The 19,121-nt window shown below is 36.5% G+C and overlaps 1 protein-coding gene across 3 annotated transcripts in view; it reads right to left on the bottom strand.

Annotated features, from left to right (window-relative positions):
• LOC150101772 (phosphatidylinositol 4,5-bisphosphate 5-phosphatase A-like) overlaps positions 1–19,121 on the bottom strand; it is a 163,109-nt gene that overhangs the window by 135,642 nt on the left and 8,346 nt on the right. For all 3 annotated transcript variants that reach the window (XM_090400500.1, XM_090400501.1, XM_090400503.1), the window contains exon 2: positions 7,245–7,386. In XM_090400500.1, coding sequence (XP_090256626.1) covers positions 7,245–7,261 — 17 coding nt within the window. In that variant the 5' untranslated portion in view covers positions 7,262–7,386. The remainder of the gene's footprint in view (positions 1–7,244; positions 7,387–19,121) is intronic.

Here is a 19,121-nt window from a genome sequence, read left to right as displayed (position 1 = left end):
GAAGGAAAAAGAAATTTGTGCTAGTTTTGCTTTCATTCCTCAGAATGCAAACGTTACAGCTACAGTGCATGATAAGTACTTAGTTAAGATGGAAAAGGCATTAAATTTGTGGGTGGAAGATATGAAAAGAAAGCATGTTCTGATGGATGGCAAAGTGTTGCACCAGAAAGCATTGAGCCTATATGAAGACTTCAGCAAGAGAACTCCTGAAATGAGTGACGTCAAACTATTTACTGCAAGTAAGGATTGGCTACACAGATTTAGGAATAAGTGGCAACTGAAAAATATAAAAATTGCTGGAGAGACTGCATCTGCTGATGAAGAAGCTGCTGCCACATTTCCAACAGAATTGAAGAAATTGATTAAAGAGAAAGGATACCATCCAAAACAACTCTTCAATTGCAATGAAATCAAGCTCTTCTGGAAGATGTCCAATAGAACTTACATTCATAAAAGTGCAAAGGAGGCACCAGGGAATAAAACATGGAAGGACAGATTAACTCTAGTACTATGTGGCAATGCTGCAGGTGATAAAGCCAGGCATTTGTACACTATGTCTGATAAAGCCAGGCATAGTGTACAAAGCAAAGAACTCATGCACTCTCAAAAGCAAAAACAAAAATGATCTGCCTGTTCTGGTAACATAATCAGAAAGCATGGATGACAATCATCTTGTTTATGGAATGGTTCCACCAATGCTTCAACCCAGAAGTGAAATAATACTTGGAAGATGAAGGGCTGGAATTTAAAGTCCTATTAATAATCGATAACGCACCTGGTCATCCTAAATCTGTTTGTTATGAAAATGTTGAGGTTGTATTTTTACCTCCAAATACAACCTCACTGCTTCAGCCCCTTGATTAGGGCATCATTTGGTTTTCAAAGCCACATACACCTGCTTTGTATTTAATCGCATTCAATCAGCAATTGATGCAGATCTTAATCTGGACATAATGCAGTGCATGAAATCATTCACTACTGCTAACATAATAACATTAATCAAAGCTGGTATTTAGCTTATGGAATTAACAACGCATATAAAGGATATCAATTAAAGGCAATTTTAATGAATAACTTCAATATTTCGGCAACGTCTTCACCACTTTCCCCACCCTTGGCCAACTTCTTTATGGAGACCTTTGAAGAGAAAGCCTTAAACTCTGCCCCACAAAAACCCACTATCTGGCTTTGATACATGGATGATGTGTTCACTATTTGGCCACATGGCTCAGATACACTCCTAACACACTTAAACAACCAACACCCTCCCCTTCCTAGGAACTTTAATCACTCGCCAGCTTGATGGATCTTTGGTTTTCTCTGTGTACAGAAAACCCACCCATACAGGCAGACACATTCACCAGCAACCCCCCCCCCCTCCCATCACAACAATATGGGGTTATAAAAACACTATATAACAGGGCAAAATTAATCTGCTCAGATGACGTTGCCCTAACCACATCTTCAACACTTTCTTAGCCAATGGATATAACCCTAAAAAAATCCCAAAAATACCAAACCAATAAACCACAACTCCCCCCACAATAAAGATTACACTAAATCTATCACCATCCCCTACATCTAGGGCACCTCTGAGAAAATAACCAATATCCTCAAAAAATATGACCTCACTTCTTGTTATAGACCATATAAAAAGCATCCCTTATCCGCTCTATCAAAGACCAACCACTTCCCCTAGACCTACCTGCAGGTCCTTTGAAGCTACAGGTCCTTTTGGCCAAATAGGCAGGACAGCAAATATCAAGATTTCAGAACACAAAGACTACATCCGGTTTCACCAGTACAGCCACTCTGGGCTGGCAGACCATGCCTTAGATACCTGCCATAGAATTCGTTGGAAGAAAACTAAAATAATACACCGCAGCAAGTTCAAGTACGAAAGATTATTCAAGGAATCATCAGCAGCTCTAAAAAACGTTCCAAACCTCAACAAATTTGGGTGCGTGAAACTACCCCAAATTTTGGAGACTTACATCATGAGAACTTCAGCCCAACGGCAAAGACAACCCAATTAGCCAAGCCAGAGAGCACCATTAGGACTTTAGGAACAATATTAGTTTCTTGCCTCCTTCCTCATTTGCTTTTGTTAGTGCCTGCATGCACATACCATATTTTTATGTTCCTGAAGATGGCAATGTGACATTGCCGAAATATTGAAGTTATTCATTAAAGTTGCCTTTAATTAATATCCTTTATATGCGTTGTTAATTCCGTAAGCTAAATACCAGTTATGTATGACCAACGTATAAGCCTTGCTACTAGTATTAATCAAAGCTGCAATGGAGATGAATTAAAGCCAGAAACTGTAAATGCCTGCTGCAAGAACTTATAAAGTGAAGTTGTGAATGATTTTAAAAGCTTACTGGGGATCGATGCAAAAATTAGGAAAATCGTTCCCGTAGCAAGACAAATTGGTGGAAAAGAATTTGCTGACATGCTTGATGAAGAAGTGGAAGAACATATTGAAGGCCATCAAAAAGTGTTAACAAATGAGGAATTGGAAAAACTTGTTAAGTCATCTGCAGAGGGAGAAGAAACGAAACAGAACCAGCAATGTGGACATTACCAAAATTTGCTGAAGTGTTTTGAATTGCACAGACATTAAAGGACAAACTTATGAAATATGATCCTCAGATGGAATGCAGCATTAAAGTTACCCATATGATCACTGAAGGATTAAAGATTCTGCAGCAACACTTTGATGAGTTAAAAAGAAAGAGATTACTTACATTACGATGTTCTTCTAAAAGGTTTCGGTAAAACCTTCAACTACCGGTGGATCTCCAACCATCGACATCGTCTGCTCCTGACATCTATCCATCGACATTGTTGTGGATTGATGATCCTTATTCTGATGATACATCAGAAGGTCAATAGTAGCCTGATGCTATGTCACAATGCCAACATCATTCATCTCACCATGTAGGCAATGTATCATCTCACATTATCACAAGAAGAAGAAAGGTGAGTACAATACAATAAGATACTGTATTTTGAGAGAGAGAATGAGAGACCATATTCATATAACTTTTATTGCAGTATATTGTAATAATTGTTCTATTTTATTCTTGTAGTTAATCTCTTACTGTGCTAATTTATAAATTAAACTTTATCATAGGTATGTATTTATAGAAAAAATATGTATATATAGGGTTTAGTATTATCCATGGTTTCAGATAATTTGCAGGGTTCTTGAAATGTATCCCTCATGGATAAGATGAACATTATGTTCAGAAACTCGTATAAAGGGTACTGAAAGCAAGGGAATCTGGACTTCATTATTGGTGCAAAAAGGGTGAAATATACTGTTATGGTACACTAAGAAATGTATGATATGTAAATCCATGTGTAGAGGCATTTGTTGTGAGGACATCATGTTGGAGGCTTAATGGATTTTTTACAACACTCAGAAAGGATTAAAACAGAATTTAATACTATCTATATTTCGTCTCAGTCACTGATACATCTTCAGGGATTACAAAAAAACTAATATAACATAAACACAAATAACAAACAATACTAAGCCCAACCACGTGGGTGACACTAAAGTCCTAACTAGGTGGAGTGCCCTCTAAGGGCGGTTGTAGGTGGCCTGGAATGTAGGGCGGGACCTCTGGTGATAAGTGTTTCCCAAATCTTATGAAGCTTAATGCAACCGTATTTATTAAGATTTGGTTGATTTCTGAGAGCTGCTGCTGATTCTAAGATAGTCTCTCTTTTTTGAATTTGCTGTGGTGGAGCATGGTGCTTTTTTTCCCATGAGATCCTATGGGTTGTATCCAAGACATGGTCAGCAAGTCATACATCTGCAACCATGACTGACCATAGTCGTGGGTGCAGATGTATGACTTGGGTTCCTCCAGGCAGATAGTTGCTGATCTGCCTGACTGTCTGTCCAAAGTATGCCAGCTTACAGGAACAGGGTACTTTATAAACTCCACACACACTGAGAGAGGAGGGAGCTGATTTGTAGAATGGATAAGGGTAGCAAGTTTGTGGTGCGGCTTAAATGTTGTGTGTAGGTTGTACTTGTTTAAAATCTTGGCTATTTTATCAGATGTGCCACGGATCTAGGGTATGGTGATGACATTTCTAAACTCTTTCTGACGAGAAGACCGGGGAAAGGGGGAGGAACTGATTATTTTTTTATACTGTGATCGCTGTAGTCATTGGAGAGGAAAGTGTTGTGTATGTGGTCAAGTTCAGTAGTAAGGGCGGTTCCACTGGAACAAAGATTGTGGGCTCTCTTGGTAAGAGTTTTAATAATGCCATATTCTTGAGCAGGGTGGTGGTGGTGGGAGAGTTTGTGAATGTATCTGCTTGTGTGCATGGGTTTTCTATATAAAGTGAAGAAAAGTGTACCATTAGGAAGGCGTGTAACTAAGGTGTTTAGGAAGGGTAAACAGTTGTTCTTTTCCCTTCCCATCGTAAACTGGATTCTTGGATGTAGGCTGTTGAGGTGACTGAGGAAGGAGTCTAATGTGTCTGGGCCATGAGGCCAAATAGAGAATACATCATCAACATATCTTAGCCAGATAGAAGGTTTGAGAGGGGCTGAGTCTATGGTTCGTTTTTCAAAATCTTCCATATAAAAATTGGCAAGAGGGGGTGAGAGGGGGGGGGACTCATGGCGGTTCCCTCTATCTGCTTGTAGATTTTGTTCTTCCAAAAAAAATATCCAGAATTGATGGCAAAGGAAAAGAGATCTAAATGATGTCAGAAGGAAAAACGTTTTCTAAGAGTGTTAAGGTATCAATTAAGGGGATATTGATAAACAATGAGGAGATGTCAAATCGTACCAATATATCCGTGTTATTTAAGGTTAAATTTTCTATGAGGGTTTTAAAATGGGTAGAGTTTTTTATATAGGATGTAGAAAGTCCAATGAGGGGGGGGGGTCAGAGAGTTGGCCAGTTGTTTTGAGTAGCAAGGTGCATTAGTGGCATCTACTATAAGTCTTAGTGGGGAATTGGGTTTGTGGATTTTTGGTAAACCATATATTCGGGGGGGGGGGGGGGGGGGGAAGGCCTGGGTTTTTTTGTGATGTCCAGTGGCCAGAATGACTTTTTTAAATACGTTTTTTAATTTTTTAACTTGTGTTTTTGTAGGGGCATGTTCTAGCGGGGTGTAGGTCGAGCGATCTTGGAGGATAATTCCCATTTTCTGATTGTATTCCGTGGCATTACCCTTATCTGCTCTGGTGATGACAATACTTTTCTCTTTCCGTAATTTCACGAGAGCGCCCTCTCACGGGCGGAAGACCATTACTTTTTGGAGGCGAAGACTGGGTGAGGATGTTGGCGACATCAAGCCCGATGTTATTTGCTATCTCCAACACTAAGCGACAGATCCCGCGTTCGATGTTAAACATTACATCAAGCACCGGCACTTCTTTCAGAGCGACCGCGAAATTGTGGCCGAGGCTTAAGGCACTGATGGCATCGTCGTTGAGCCTTTTGGAAGATAGGTTAACTACTGTCTACAGCGGTTGAATTTGCGGTTGTGGTTTGGCTTTCACCAGGTTGTTATATTTCTTGATATGTTTATGTTTTATTTTTTGAAATTCTTTCTGTGCGGTTCCTCCCCATTCCCCAGTCTTCTCGACAGAAAGAGTTTAGAAATGCCATGGCACATCCAAAAAAATAGCCAAGATTTTAAACAAGTAAAACCTACACACACAGCATTTAAGTCCCACTGCAAACTTGCTACCCTTATCCATTCTACAAAAGATCAGCTCCCTCCTCTCTCAGTGTGTGGAGTTAATAAAGTACCCTGTTTCTGTAAGCATGGAGTACTTTGGACAGACAGGCAGATCAGCAACCATCTGCCTGGAGGAACACAAGTCATACATTTGCAACTACAACTATGGTCAGTCAGGCCTTGCTGACCATGTTTTAGATACAACCCATAGAATCTCATGGAAAAAAACCACCATGCTCCAACACAGCAAATTCAAAAAAAGAGAGACTATTCTTAGAATCAGCAGCAGCTCTCACAAATCAACCAAATCTTAATAAATACGGTTGCATTAAGCTTCCTAAGATTTGGGAAACTTATCACCAGAGGTCCCACCCTACATTCCAGGCCACCTACAACCAGTGGTATGTTGGTAAATTTTTAACAATCGGCTCGCTTCATGAAAAATTTATTCTTCACAAAGTTCTATTGTATCTTCAGATGTCTTTGTTTCTGCTTCTTCAAATTTTGTCCTTTTAATGTTTAAGAAGTTTCGTTCTATTTCATTTTTTCAACTAACGGCTATCTGCTTTTCCAACTGCAAAACTCTAACCCTGATTAAAATTATTTTAATTATTAAAAAAAAAAAAAAGAAAAAGCTGAAATAAAAACATATATTAAAGAAAATTTTCCTATATTACCTACTACAACTTTCCTATTATCAAATGAAATTTTATAATAGAAAAACAAAAAAATGTAACACTAATATTACCACTCGTAGTCGATCAAATGACCAGAGACTGTAGCCGTTGCGATGAATTTTTGTATTTATCGATAGTGAAACAATGTTGTTGCATTTCCAAGAACTTAATATTGCAAGTTCTTGGGAATTCGCTGAAAAATAAGGCATTATTGTTTATTCAAATATCCATTTCAGGAGTTTTGATAATAACGTGTTTTGTGTTTTAATGAATACAGACATTGTTTAGTAAATAAAATCATTTCCAAATTCCCGTTCGTAAATTGAGTTTATGTTTCATGAATTCTCCTTTATGCATTTATTTTTGATAATAATAATAATAATATATGTAAGTGTTTATTATACAATTTCAAATATTTATGAGAAAAAGTATATACCACCATTCATCATCTATCCTTTCATAAAGAATTTTAATAACCGGCTTGCACGACTTAAAAACATTAACAACCAGCTCGTTAAATTTGAAAAACTTTAACAACCGGCTCGCACCGGCTTGTGCGAGCCAGTCCCAACACACCACTGCCTACAACCACCCTTAGAGGGTGCTCCACCTAGTTAGGACTTTAGTATCACCCATGTGGTTGGGCTTAGTATTGTTTATTATTTGTGTTTATGTTACATTAGTTTTTTGTAATCCCTGAAGATGTCTCAGTGACTGAGACGAAATATAGAAAGAATTCAATTCTGTTTTAATCCTTTCTGAGTGTTTTAAAAAAATCCATTAAGTCTCCAACATGATTACGATATGTAAACTATCTTCTAACTACACAACAAAAAAGAGACTTACTTAAAATCCATGAGCATGCTTAATGAATTTAGGAATGCTCTAGAATTCACAATTTTACTATTAAAAGCATTCAGCACACCAGTCAGAACTTCTCCTATGAAGCACTTTTAAACAATTAGCCAGTTAGTTCACAAGCGTATATCTGAAAAGCAATATACAAATTTGCATAATTTCAATGTCAGGAGTAGTTGTCATGATTTGAAATTCAATATTAATAACAAATTATTTTTTAATATGTATCCTTGATTTAAAAATAGAACAACTTTAAAAATCTGCAAACATGAAACTGTTTTACTAATTCCTATTTTCTCCCAATATTGATATAAAGAGCTCAGTCAGTATAAACAAAGCCCTTTGATCGCAAAGACCTGGGTTCGATTCCCATTCATGATTTTTACCGGTGACTAAAGGTGAGTTAGCCAGTCTCAAACCGAGCCAGAGGGTTTTTACACCCAGAAACTCAGGATATTCATCCCTCAGAACAGGAAAACAGTCCCATGAACACACATGGATCCGCAGCCTTGAATACTTACAACAATGTGGAAGAGATAAGGTCCTCACTACATTATCCTTATTCCCATAGTCAATAATGAGTCACATCATGGTAGTCAACCTCCTGGACGGAGATGACACATGATGGTGATGATATAAACAAGAATTATTATTATATAAATCAAGTGGATATTAAATCCAGCATTATTTCAAAGATGAATGCAGAAACTATGAAAGTTTCATATGAAATTTGACTAGAGAGCTTACAGAAATACACTCGCCGGTATTTACGAGTTGTCCTAGCATAGACCTTATAGGAGACATGATCGCTGCCCAAGCATCCATATATTCACCTTGTATTGGTCCATTTTGATAAGGTTTCACTGGCCTGACAGCTGTTTCGAACTGGTTGGTTCTCTTCAGAGACCAAGTAGAAACCTTAAATCTCTGCCACTTGATTTATATAATTTTGCATCACCAAAATGAAGTCTTTTGGCTCTTTATTTTAGCAAATAATTTACGCACTGACCGAGAGTTCGCTTACAAAAAATACACCTCTCCGACACTTCAAGTTCCTTAGTACTGAATGAGAGTTTTTTGCTCTCTTAAGGTTTCTGCCTGTCTGTGAAGAGAACCAACCAGTTTTAAACTGCACTGAAACAACATATACTCTTTAACTTCTAATTTTGTTGGTTATAATTCTACAGCTATCATCAGCAATACCCCAATTCGTGTCCTGTTCTTTTTATCCTCCCTAAAAATACAATACCCTTTACATTCTATCTCTGTAACTATATCATTTTCTGTCAACCAGGTCTCAATATGCCTATAATTTCTGGCCAAGTCAAGCTTACCAATGCCAAAAAAACACCTAACCTTATTCATGATAGATAAAAATTATGTTTGTGTACATACATTTCAATATCCTTTTCTACCCATAGTTACCCTTATGTAATGTCATTAATAACCCATTCAAATTGGAGACCTGTGAAATCCCATTTGGCATCGCATAATGATTACTGTACACATGCTCATTTACCACAGGGTGGCCAGACATGCTTGATTTCATCCTCCCTAATATCTATAGTCTCCCTGGTTTTGCACTATCACACTCTCACTAAACAACACTTTCTCCAAACATCTAACTCCCAAACTATTTAAATGTAGTCAAAATATATAAGTTTTTTCATCTATCAAATTCACTATCCGTACATCAATCTTCTCATTGACTCGTTGCCCTTCTTAGTTCTGTCCTATCATACTGAGGCAACAGACTCACAATCTTCACTTTCATATCTTCACTCATTGCATTTCTCACCTTTCAAATCATTTGTGCCAGCCAAAATAACTCATTTGCTTCATTCTTCTGCATACTAACAGTGTCACTAACATCCTTTATCTTCACACCTGGAAAACATGCTTTTGTCATTTTCTCATTAGTACACCTGTTATCATTGAGTCATTATACAATATTATCTCTTTTTCTTCCAGTTTAGAATATACTTAATCCTGCCTATGAAAATAGGTAACATATGGAAACAGATACCAGAATAAGAAAGTATGGTAAAGTGGGGAGTTTAATCAATATAGTTATATGGAATAAGAGAGAAACAGTAAAACAGCTGTATACAAGATTGTGTTCAAACCAATTTTAACTTATGGATCTGAGAACTCTTAGTCTGTTCAACTAGAACAGTGAACAGACTAGAGAGACAGATATGAAAGTTCTGAGAAAAATTAAAGGAATAATGAAATGGCATCAATAGTAGAAATCATATTAAAAATGAATATATTAAAACGGAATGTGTTCAACATATCACTTAAACAAAATGAGAGAGGAGAGATTAGCAAAGCAGGTGATGCTACAAAAAAAGATACAAAGGAATTCTGGCTGAACACACGGATATACAATTCAATAACAGATTTATTTGGAGGAAAGCTGTCAACAGAAAGTTAGTAATAACATATACTTTCATATGTAGTATTATCATAGTCAATTATTTTAAGGGAACATGTATACTAAGCATCTTTATAGATACTTATATAGCTTATAGGTGTAGAAAAAAAATTATATTATAGAATTTTATTCAAAAACTCTGAATATATCAGTTTTAAATAAAATTCTATATTTTTCTACACATGTATGTCATTTAAGTAACTATTAAAAAAAAAAAAAAGAACTATCACAATATCCTATATATAGTATCCTATCCTTTAAAGTACATATCAGGAATTTGATGATGATACTCATTTTCTGTATAAATATGAGATTATTCAATGGTAATTTAATGAAAGTCTTGCAGTGGGTAGGGTTCTTAAGGAGTGGAAACAAGGCAAAATAGTACCACTCCAGCAGTTGTCGTCAAGGTGTTGGAGAGATTGGTTAAGAATAGAATATAGGATTGGGGGTTGATGGACATACAATTCTTTATGATGTCAAATTGTTTTAGCAATTTACTTGCATTTAATGATAAGGTAACAAGTATGTTAGATAAGGAAGAAACATATACAGTGATATTCTTGGACTCTGCAAAGGCGTTTGATAGATTACCACATAAGTTGATGTACAAGCTGCAGATGATGGGAATAGAGATGGATCAGAGATTGGCTTTTTGAACGATACCAGCAGCCCTGTATGATGGAAGAGTGTCTCAAAAAAGGAGGGTAACCAGTGGCATACCCCAGAATTCTGTTATTTGGCCCTGCTGTTTAATTTGTTTGTACATGATATATCCTGTGGACTGACTGACTGAGAATCTTTGGTTGTCTGCTGATGATGCAAAGTTGGGGAGAATTCCAAGTAGCACTACTGATGTTAATTCCCTTCAGGAAGATTTGAATAGACTTTTGACTTGGACAAAGGAGTGGAATTGTAGTTTTAATATTAATAAGTGCAAGGTGTTGCATTCTGGAGTGCAGAAATATAAGGCTGTGTACTATATTGAAGGTATCGTACTGCAAGAAGTGGATGAGATTTGACATTTGGGAGTGATGGTTGACAGCAGACTGGAGTTTAGAGGGCATATTGCAAATGTTGCAAAAACTGCACATTGTAGTGCCACTATAAGAAGTACTCTAACATGTAAGGAAAAGGAAGTGGTTGTGACACTGTATGAAGCACTGGCCAGACCACACTTGGACTACTGTGCTGAAATTTAGTCACCTGGTTTTCGTTTTCAGTGTGATGTGGAAACATTGGAGAGGGTCCAGAGATGAGTGACTAATATCAGAACTTTGGAATGCTGGTTATGGAGAGAGAGGTTGAAAAAATGTGGATTGCAGAGTTTGGTGGATAGGAGGAAAAGAGGTAATATGATAGAGACATTTAAGTTAGTGAGAGGATTTTATCGGATTAATCCAGATGGGATTATAAAAAGAGTAGACGGCAAGAGGGGAGAAAAACCAGAGGCCATCACTGGAAGTTAAGAATGTGGTGAAGAGGGGTGTGAGGAATAGATTTTTTACATGGAGAATTGTCAGTGAATAGAACACATTACCAGAATGTGTGTGGTTAATGCAAGGAGAGTCAAGGATTTTAAGATTCGGTATGATAAATATGTTGTCAGTTGAATGAACCTCCCACGATGAGTCTGTCGACCACGGAGGGTGCAATAATAATAATAATAATAATATTTCATGTGAGCTAATAAAATTAGCTCATGCAAATACTCACTGCTCTAAATGACAATGTAAATTCATTATTGTAAGACATACAGGCTGAAGCTCTACCATGAATCCATAGCACGCAACTCTATAAGTGTAATCATAACATTTATGGAGTTGCTTGTGGCTACTTATCACCAAACACAAATTCTCTAGGGTCTGATGATGAGATGAAGTAATTTAGCCTTCTCAAAGTGCATTTAGTTTCTGCCAGTCAGCACCAAAGGCCTAATTGTCACAGATTCATGAACCTCCATTTCAGAGCATGTTACTAAATGTGAATTTAGAATTGATTAATTGATATGCAACAATACAGACAGACATTTCTGCAATGACATCTATCATTTTCATCTGAAGTACTGTTAATGCTTTCTATGTAATGAATGTTCACCAAACAAAATTAAAACGACTTGTGAGTGAACTGCTTATCTTCTATGACAATATTATTATTATTCAGAACCTCTATAGATTCATATGCCTCATCATGGGAAGATTCTGGGTCCAGTGCACATGTTTGTTAATTTCATGTGTTTTGATCCAAAAATCAGGGTAGAAAGTACTGCTACCACCATTATGAGACTAGTTAATTCATCTTCAGTTGACAAAAGATTCACCAATGTTCCTTGCATTTGTATAAATTTGGTTCTTCTCCAACCAAAAGAATGCAGTTATTGGGTTATTTTCAGTTATGAGCAGAGCAACCAAAGCTGTATGACCAGCTTTGACCAGTGTGTGTTATGTCTGTTTTTGTGTATTGTCCTTGCTGTTTTGTAGAATGAAAAATCTGCATTTCTGTAAGGAAAACCCTGCCATCCTTATACACTGCTCAAAACAATTAAGGGATATTTTAGTTTCTATCAGATAATTATAAATTTCTGCAAATAATTATAACTATTGGGTGCTTTATACATGAATAAATATTTCTTACTTATGGATAGGGTGTAATTGATGAGATATTGTTTAAATAATCAATATTTATTACAAATTTAACAAATTATACATTTTAGCATAAAATAATTTTAACAAGAATAACAACAAGAATAGCCAAAACGCTTTTGTTGATTTTTAATAAGGCACATGGTCTCCATTAACAGCCAAAACAGCGGTACATCTTGATTGCATGGACCGGATAAGATGATCAAACAGTTCTTGTGGGATATTTCCCCACTCTTCTGTGAGAGCAATTTCGAGCTCTTGAAGCAATCGTGGTGGCACCAGTTGAGCAGAAATAGTCTACCTAAAGCATTCCAGGCATGTTCGATTGGATTACAATCTGGTGAACAGGCAGGCCAGTCCATTTGTTCAATACCTTCTTCCTCAAACCACTCTTGTATCAAATTTGCATGGTGTGGACGAGCATTGTCATCCATAAAAATGAATTCTTGGCCATACTATGGCAGCATAATATGGATGAACTATAAGTTCCAAAATCTCATCATGATACCTTTGGGCTGTTAAGGAACCATTTCTGATAAAATAGAGATCAGTACTTATCACCTATACTTATTCCAGCCTAGCCCATACCATCAAACTCCCACCCTGATGTTGGGGTCTTTCACGAACAAACCGTGGATTATTTCTTGTTCCACTTTCACACCATATCAAGATACATCAGTTATCTGGTTGGAGACTGAATATAGACTCATCACTAAAAAGTACACAAGCCCAAATATTCGTCATTCTGCCGCTAAATTTGTAGCGGCATAATGACAATAATAAAAGAGGGGCGAAGTGAAGAACAATATAGTTTTATTGCTTCCACCTTTGAACATTCTGACGATATTTGTTATTGTTTTTTTTTTAAGTCTCCATTTGATTTCAATAATTTTTACTTACTTATTCAATTTTAATTTGTTTAGATCTCTTCTTCCTAACATGGAATATAGGCCATGTGGCCTGTTCCGGTCTCATGCCATCTCTTTCTTGGTCTTCCGATTCTTCTTTTTCCACTTATTTTGTATCTGTATAATATTTTTGGTAGTCTGCTGTTGTCCATTCGATTTAAATGTTCTAGCCATTTTTGTTTATACTGTCTTATGTAGTAATTAATTGGTTTGATTTTTAGGGAATTGTAAGATTTCTTCATTTGTTTTGTGGTCCCACTTGGTATATCCAGCTGTTTTTCTGAGGAACTTCATTTCTGCTGTTTGAATTCGTTTTTCATCTTTCCTTTTCATGGTCCATGTTTCGCTTCCGTATAGTAGAGTTGGTTTTGACAAGACATTATATAGTCTGATTCTAGTGTGTTTTTGTACCAGGGATGGCTTAAATATACTGTTTATTATGCCATTTACTTTGACAAAGTTTGATATTTTAGTGTCTATGTCTTTTTCTTCTTCGTATGATAGATCACATCCCAAATATCTGAAAGTGTTTACTTGTTCTAGTATTTTATTATCTATCACTATTTTACTTCTTATTGGGTTTTCTCCTTTGAATGCCATTATTTTTGTTTTTTCTTTGGATATTGTCATATTATATTGCTTTGAGATATCATTTAATGATTTTAATGATCTTTGTAAGTCATCTTCTGATGTAGCTAATACTATTTGATCATCTGCAAATAGTAGTGTATCTATCTTCATTTGCGGGGTCATTTGTATACCAAATGGGTTATGCTGTTTCCAGATTGTTAATATTTCATTTATATATATATTGAAAAGCAGAGGTGAGAGGGTACATCCTTGTCGTACTCCTCTTGATATATCTTTCCATTCTGAGGTGTGTTCTAATTTAACTGCTATTTTATTTCCTGTATATATTTCTTGAATAGACTGTAAAAGTTGGTTTGGTATGTTTAAATTGGTTAATATTTTAAACAATTTTTGTCGACTAATTTTGTCAAAAGCTTTTTCATAATCAATAAACGCCACATGTGTTTCTTTTTGAAATTCTCTTCTCTTTTCTATTAATAATTTTAAAGTAAAAATTGGATCTATGCAGGATCAGCCTTTTCGGAAGCCATTTTGTTCTTCTAGTAATTTGTTTTCTACAATGCTGCTTAGTTTCTCTTTTAATATTCCTGCATATATTTTATATCCTGTATTCAGCAGGCTAATTCCCCTATAAATTTTGATTTCATTTGATTTCAATAATTTTTACTTACTTATTCAATTTTAATTTGTTTAGATAATTAAAAAATATATATATATTTAATTAATTTAAGTCTGCCTGTGAACCACCTGTCCCATCATCGCGAACCACAGGTTGAGAAACACTGATCTAGAGTCATACCAACTAATCAGTGACCAGTAGTATGGATTCTGCCACTCACGATCTACAACTGTTCTTGCTTACACCCTCACCTTTGGATTCAGGCTATAGAGAAATTTGGAGAAACTCACATGGTTGTACTCGACATTTCAAAGGCATTCGATTGAGTTTGGCACAGAGGCCTACTTAACAAACTCACATCCTATGGTCTGCCTTCCTCACTCTGAACTGCATCACTAGCTTTCTCACTGGTCGCTAACTACACGCCATGTTGGACAGCTTACTCTCCTTAGATTTCCCTGCCAATGCAGGAGTCAATGAAGAATCCTTAATAATTCCTCTTGTATATAAATGGCCTGCTCTCACAGACTTCCAGTCATATTCATATTCATTTCTCCTTTTCATGCGACAAACCTTGTACTGGTCGATTATTAGAATCCTCAACATCTACCATGACTTGACCTGAATGCAGAACGTCTAGCTATGTCCCAGTGGGACAAGGACAACCTTGTAAACTACTTCAATGCTACCAATATTCAGTCCTGTCTGATCTCTTGCAATTCCTTATCTGGAGTGAACTGAGATATCCAAACATGACCAGATTTCTCTTCTTGGACTGACCTACATCTCCGATCTTTCCTGGCACAACCACATTTCAAATACAACTTCTACAGCCGCCAAAAAACTTCCTGAACTTTTTTTGCACATGACACTACTTCATGACCTCACAGCTGCTAACTCTATACAAAGCATAGATCTGCCCAGTCATGTAATATTGCTCCCACATTTGAGGCAGTGCACCAAAATCCTCTCTAAGATTTATTGATTTTATCCAGAAGAGGGCAATCTGACTAATTAATGATCCCCTCTCATATACTCGCTTCAATTCCTCTCTCACAGATGTTTAGTTTCTACTTTGTGCCACTTCTATTGATACTTTCATGGACAGTGCTCTGCTGAATTGGCTACTATTGTTCCTCCACTCTCCTCCAAATTCATTAAAAGAAGAGCCACTGCTGACCAACACCCTTTTACATTCCATCTTGAAACTTATCGAACCAACTGCACTGCCTCCTCTTTCATTCCTTAGAAACAGTCTACCACACTTTAGCTTTCCCAACGATCACAACCTTCAGCTGTTCAAGCAACATGTGATCAGATTCCTCCTTTCTTCTATTCCTCTTGCCCTCGCACGACACTGATGTGCTATAGGTCATGTGGCATTTCATGTGTGGATCAAATATACGAGATATACTCGTAAAAAGAATCCTACAAAAATACTATAATTTCCTCCTTTATAATTGCAACTTGTCATACACATTCATCTCTGCTACCACTGTACTCCTCATATGGTGCTATAGACTCATTCCAAGGCTTTACATTTCTGACAGCATCTTTCACTACCTGTCAGCTCCACAGTACATTCATTGACATCAGTTTGAAAGACCTGGGTTCAATCCTCTCTCTAAGACATTAGGAAACTTCTTTATAATGATTTTTCTTTTGCTAAAGATGAGCTAGCCATTCTTATATACACTGTTCAAAACAATTAAGGGATATTTTGGTTTTCTTGTAAATTATAAAGTTATAAAAACAATTTACAAATGTAACACATTTATTTTAAAATATTCTTAATATACAACAGTGTAGAACACTCAACTATGCAGAAAATCATGTTAAGACTTGTCGAAACGTGTCTTAGCCGTATTAACATGTGTGGGTATAAAAGTGTGGTTTGTTGCGCTCACTTCCACACGTTTACAATTGAATTATCACTTCAATTGTAAACGTGTCACCTACCACTCATTATTTTGTTAAAAATGGCAGATCAACATGATATCCAGGAATCCATGGCTTGGAGAACCATTGGTTGATTGGAAGCTGGACAAACGCTGCAAGTTGTCGCTCAAGCGTGCAGTGTATCACAAATCGTAATTTCGCCACTTTGGTATCGCTTTATGGAGACGGGAAATGTTTGCCGAAGACAAGGTCACCCATCATCAACAAATCCAAGAGACGATCAGTAATTTTCATTACTTTGCCAGAGGAAATCCAACACTTAACGCAACACAACTTCGGAGCAAACTCGCCACAGCAATAGGGAGACTGGTATCGACACAGACAGTACGAAGTAGTCTTCATGCCATAGGTGTATATGCTCGAAGACCAATTTCGCATTCCACATACTGCAAATCACAAAAGAGCCCGAAGAATTTGGACACAGGAACACCGCAATTGAACAAATAATATAGTTTCCTTGCTTCTGCCTTCCCTTACTGTTTTGTCAGATTTGAAGTGAACATGTGTTATCCACATTTCAGCCAATGGCTTGTTGTTTATTGATTTTTATTATTGAAGGTTGCCCTCCTTCAACCAAGGCTTAGTATATCTTGAGAAGTGCTAAGTGATACTTGGACAAAGTGTGTCCTGAGTTAACCCCAGTATTATATATTTATATATTTTTCGGAAACGTTTTTTAATAATGGAAAAGTGGCTTAGAACTAGGACTTTGAAAAGAAGGGCAAATGAAACAGGCTATACTAACCCTAATTGTGATACAAGTGTTGTAACGGCGAGTAAATCTGATATTATTAAAGAAGAAACAAGCGGTTCAAAGAAAAAATACAGTAGGAAATATAACAGTTCATATTTGGAATTCGGGTTTACTTGGTGTGGAGATGAAAGTGAACAGAAACCTCAATGTGTTTTGTGTTATGAAGTGTTGTCGAACGAGTGCATGAAACCTGTGAAACTCCGACGACATTTCGAAACTAAATATTGTGATGTGAAAAATAAACCAATTGAATTTTTTCAGCGACGCTTAGGGATATTAAATCATGGGAAAGATATAGTTTCGGCCATGGGTTCCATTACTAGCAAGGCACTGGAAGCATCCTATCTCTTAAGTTTGCGCATAGCGAAAACAGGGAAACCTCATTCTATCGGAGAAAATTTGCTACTTCCAGCTATAAAAGATGTGATAAAAATGATGTTTGGCAACAAGTTACTTAAAGATGTTGATTTGATTCCTCTTTCAAATGACACTGTCGGCTGCAGAATTAATGATACGGCAGGTGACGTAGAACCTCAGTTAATCAAAAGAGTTAAGAAAAGTCCTTATTATGAGTTATAAATAGACAAGACTACTGATGTTACAAGTGATGCAGTTAATATGCTACGTAAGATATGCGCATGATAACAACATTCATGATGATATTCTGTTTTGTAGAACTTTGCCATCCCGAACAACTGGAGAAGAAATATTTCACACTCTCAATAATTACATAATACACAAAGGGATCCGGTGGGAAAAATGTATAGGCTTCTGTTTGGATGGAGCTCACACCCTTACAGGCAGGCATAGTGGGGTTGTTTCCATGATCAAGGAAGTAGCTCCGGATACGAATTGGGTACATTGTTTCATACATAGGGAAGCGTTAGCCTCCAAAGGAATGCCACCAGAATTTAAAACTGTGCTATATAACGCTGTAAAGCCAGTAAATTTTATTAAAGCTTGACCGTTAAATAACAGGCTATTTTCAGTACTCTGCGATGAAATGGGCAGTGAATATACACAACTTTTGCTTCATTCTGAAATTCGCTGGCTTTCCAGGGGCAAAGTACTAACAAGGTTATTTCAATTAAGGTACAAAGTTTTATTATTTGTAAATGAACGTAATTCTGATTTTGCATCACTCCTTGTTGACGAAGCTTGGTTATCAACACTGTCCTATCTTTCAGACATTTTTTCGAAATTAAATGAACTATATCTCTTACTTCAGGGAAATTCTTTAACTGTTCTTGATGCCTACGACAAAATAAAGGCATTCAAGAAAAAACTGGTTTTATGGATTAATTATCTAAAAGACAGACAATTTGCACCTTTTCCAACACTGGAATCCTTTTTAGTGGAAAATGATATTATTGTTGATTCTGAGTTTTTGGAAAGGGTTTGTGACCACCTCAAAAATCTGAAATGCAATTTTAAAACATATTTTCTGAAAACTTTTATAAGAAATTTCTGTGGGGTAGCGATCCATTTCAGGCTTACAGTCACATGAATGACCTTTTGTTATCGAAAAAAGAACAGCTAATTGAGCTTTCAAGTGACAGTGGACTTAAAATGCAATTCAGTGATCTTGGTGTTGGATCTCGCCTTCAGTGAGAAGTGAATTTCCATTATCTGAAGAAGCATTGAAAATTGTCATGCAGTTCTCTATAACCTATCTTTGTGAGAAAGGATTTTCATCGCTCCTTCAAATAAAAACAAAATACAGAAATCATCTTTGTGTGTGTGTGTGTGTGTGTGCCGATCTTCGACTGAATTTGACCAATATTGAATCAGATATCCAGCAACTCTGCAAAAGCCGAGAAGCTTAACCATCTGATTAAAAGTAAGTAATAACATAATTAGATCATATTATTTATTTGTTTAATAAAAATTAAAACTTTGTTCAATGATGATACACTTTTAATTGTTTACTTCCAATTTAATTAATTATGTTTCCA

The sequence above is a fragment of the Typopeltis vanoorti genome, chromosome 11 (assembly GCF_054136105.1).
Source record: "Typopeltis vanoorti isolate ZY-2024b chromosome 11, IOZ_Tvanoo_1.0, whole genome shotgun sequence".
Taxonomy (NCBI): domain Eukaryota; kingdom Metazoa; phylum Arthropoda; class Arachnida; order Uropygi; family Thelyphonidae; genus Typopeltis; species Typopeltis vanoorti.
The sequence above is the reverse complement of the archived record's forward strand: the minus strand, read 5'-3'. Positions and strand labels throughout refer to the sequence as shown.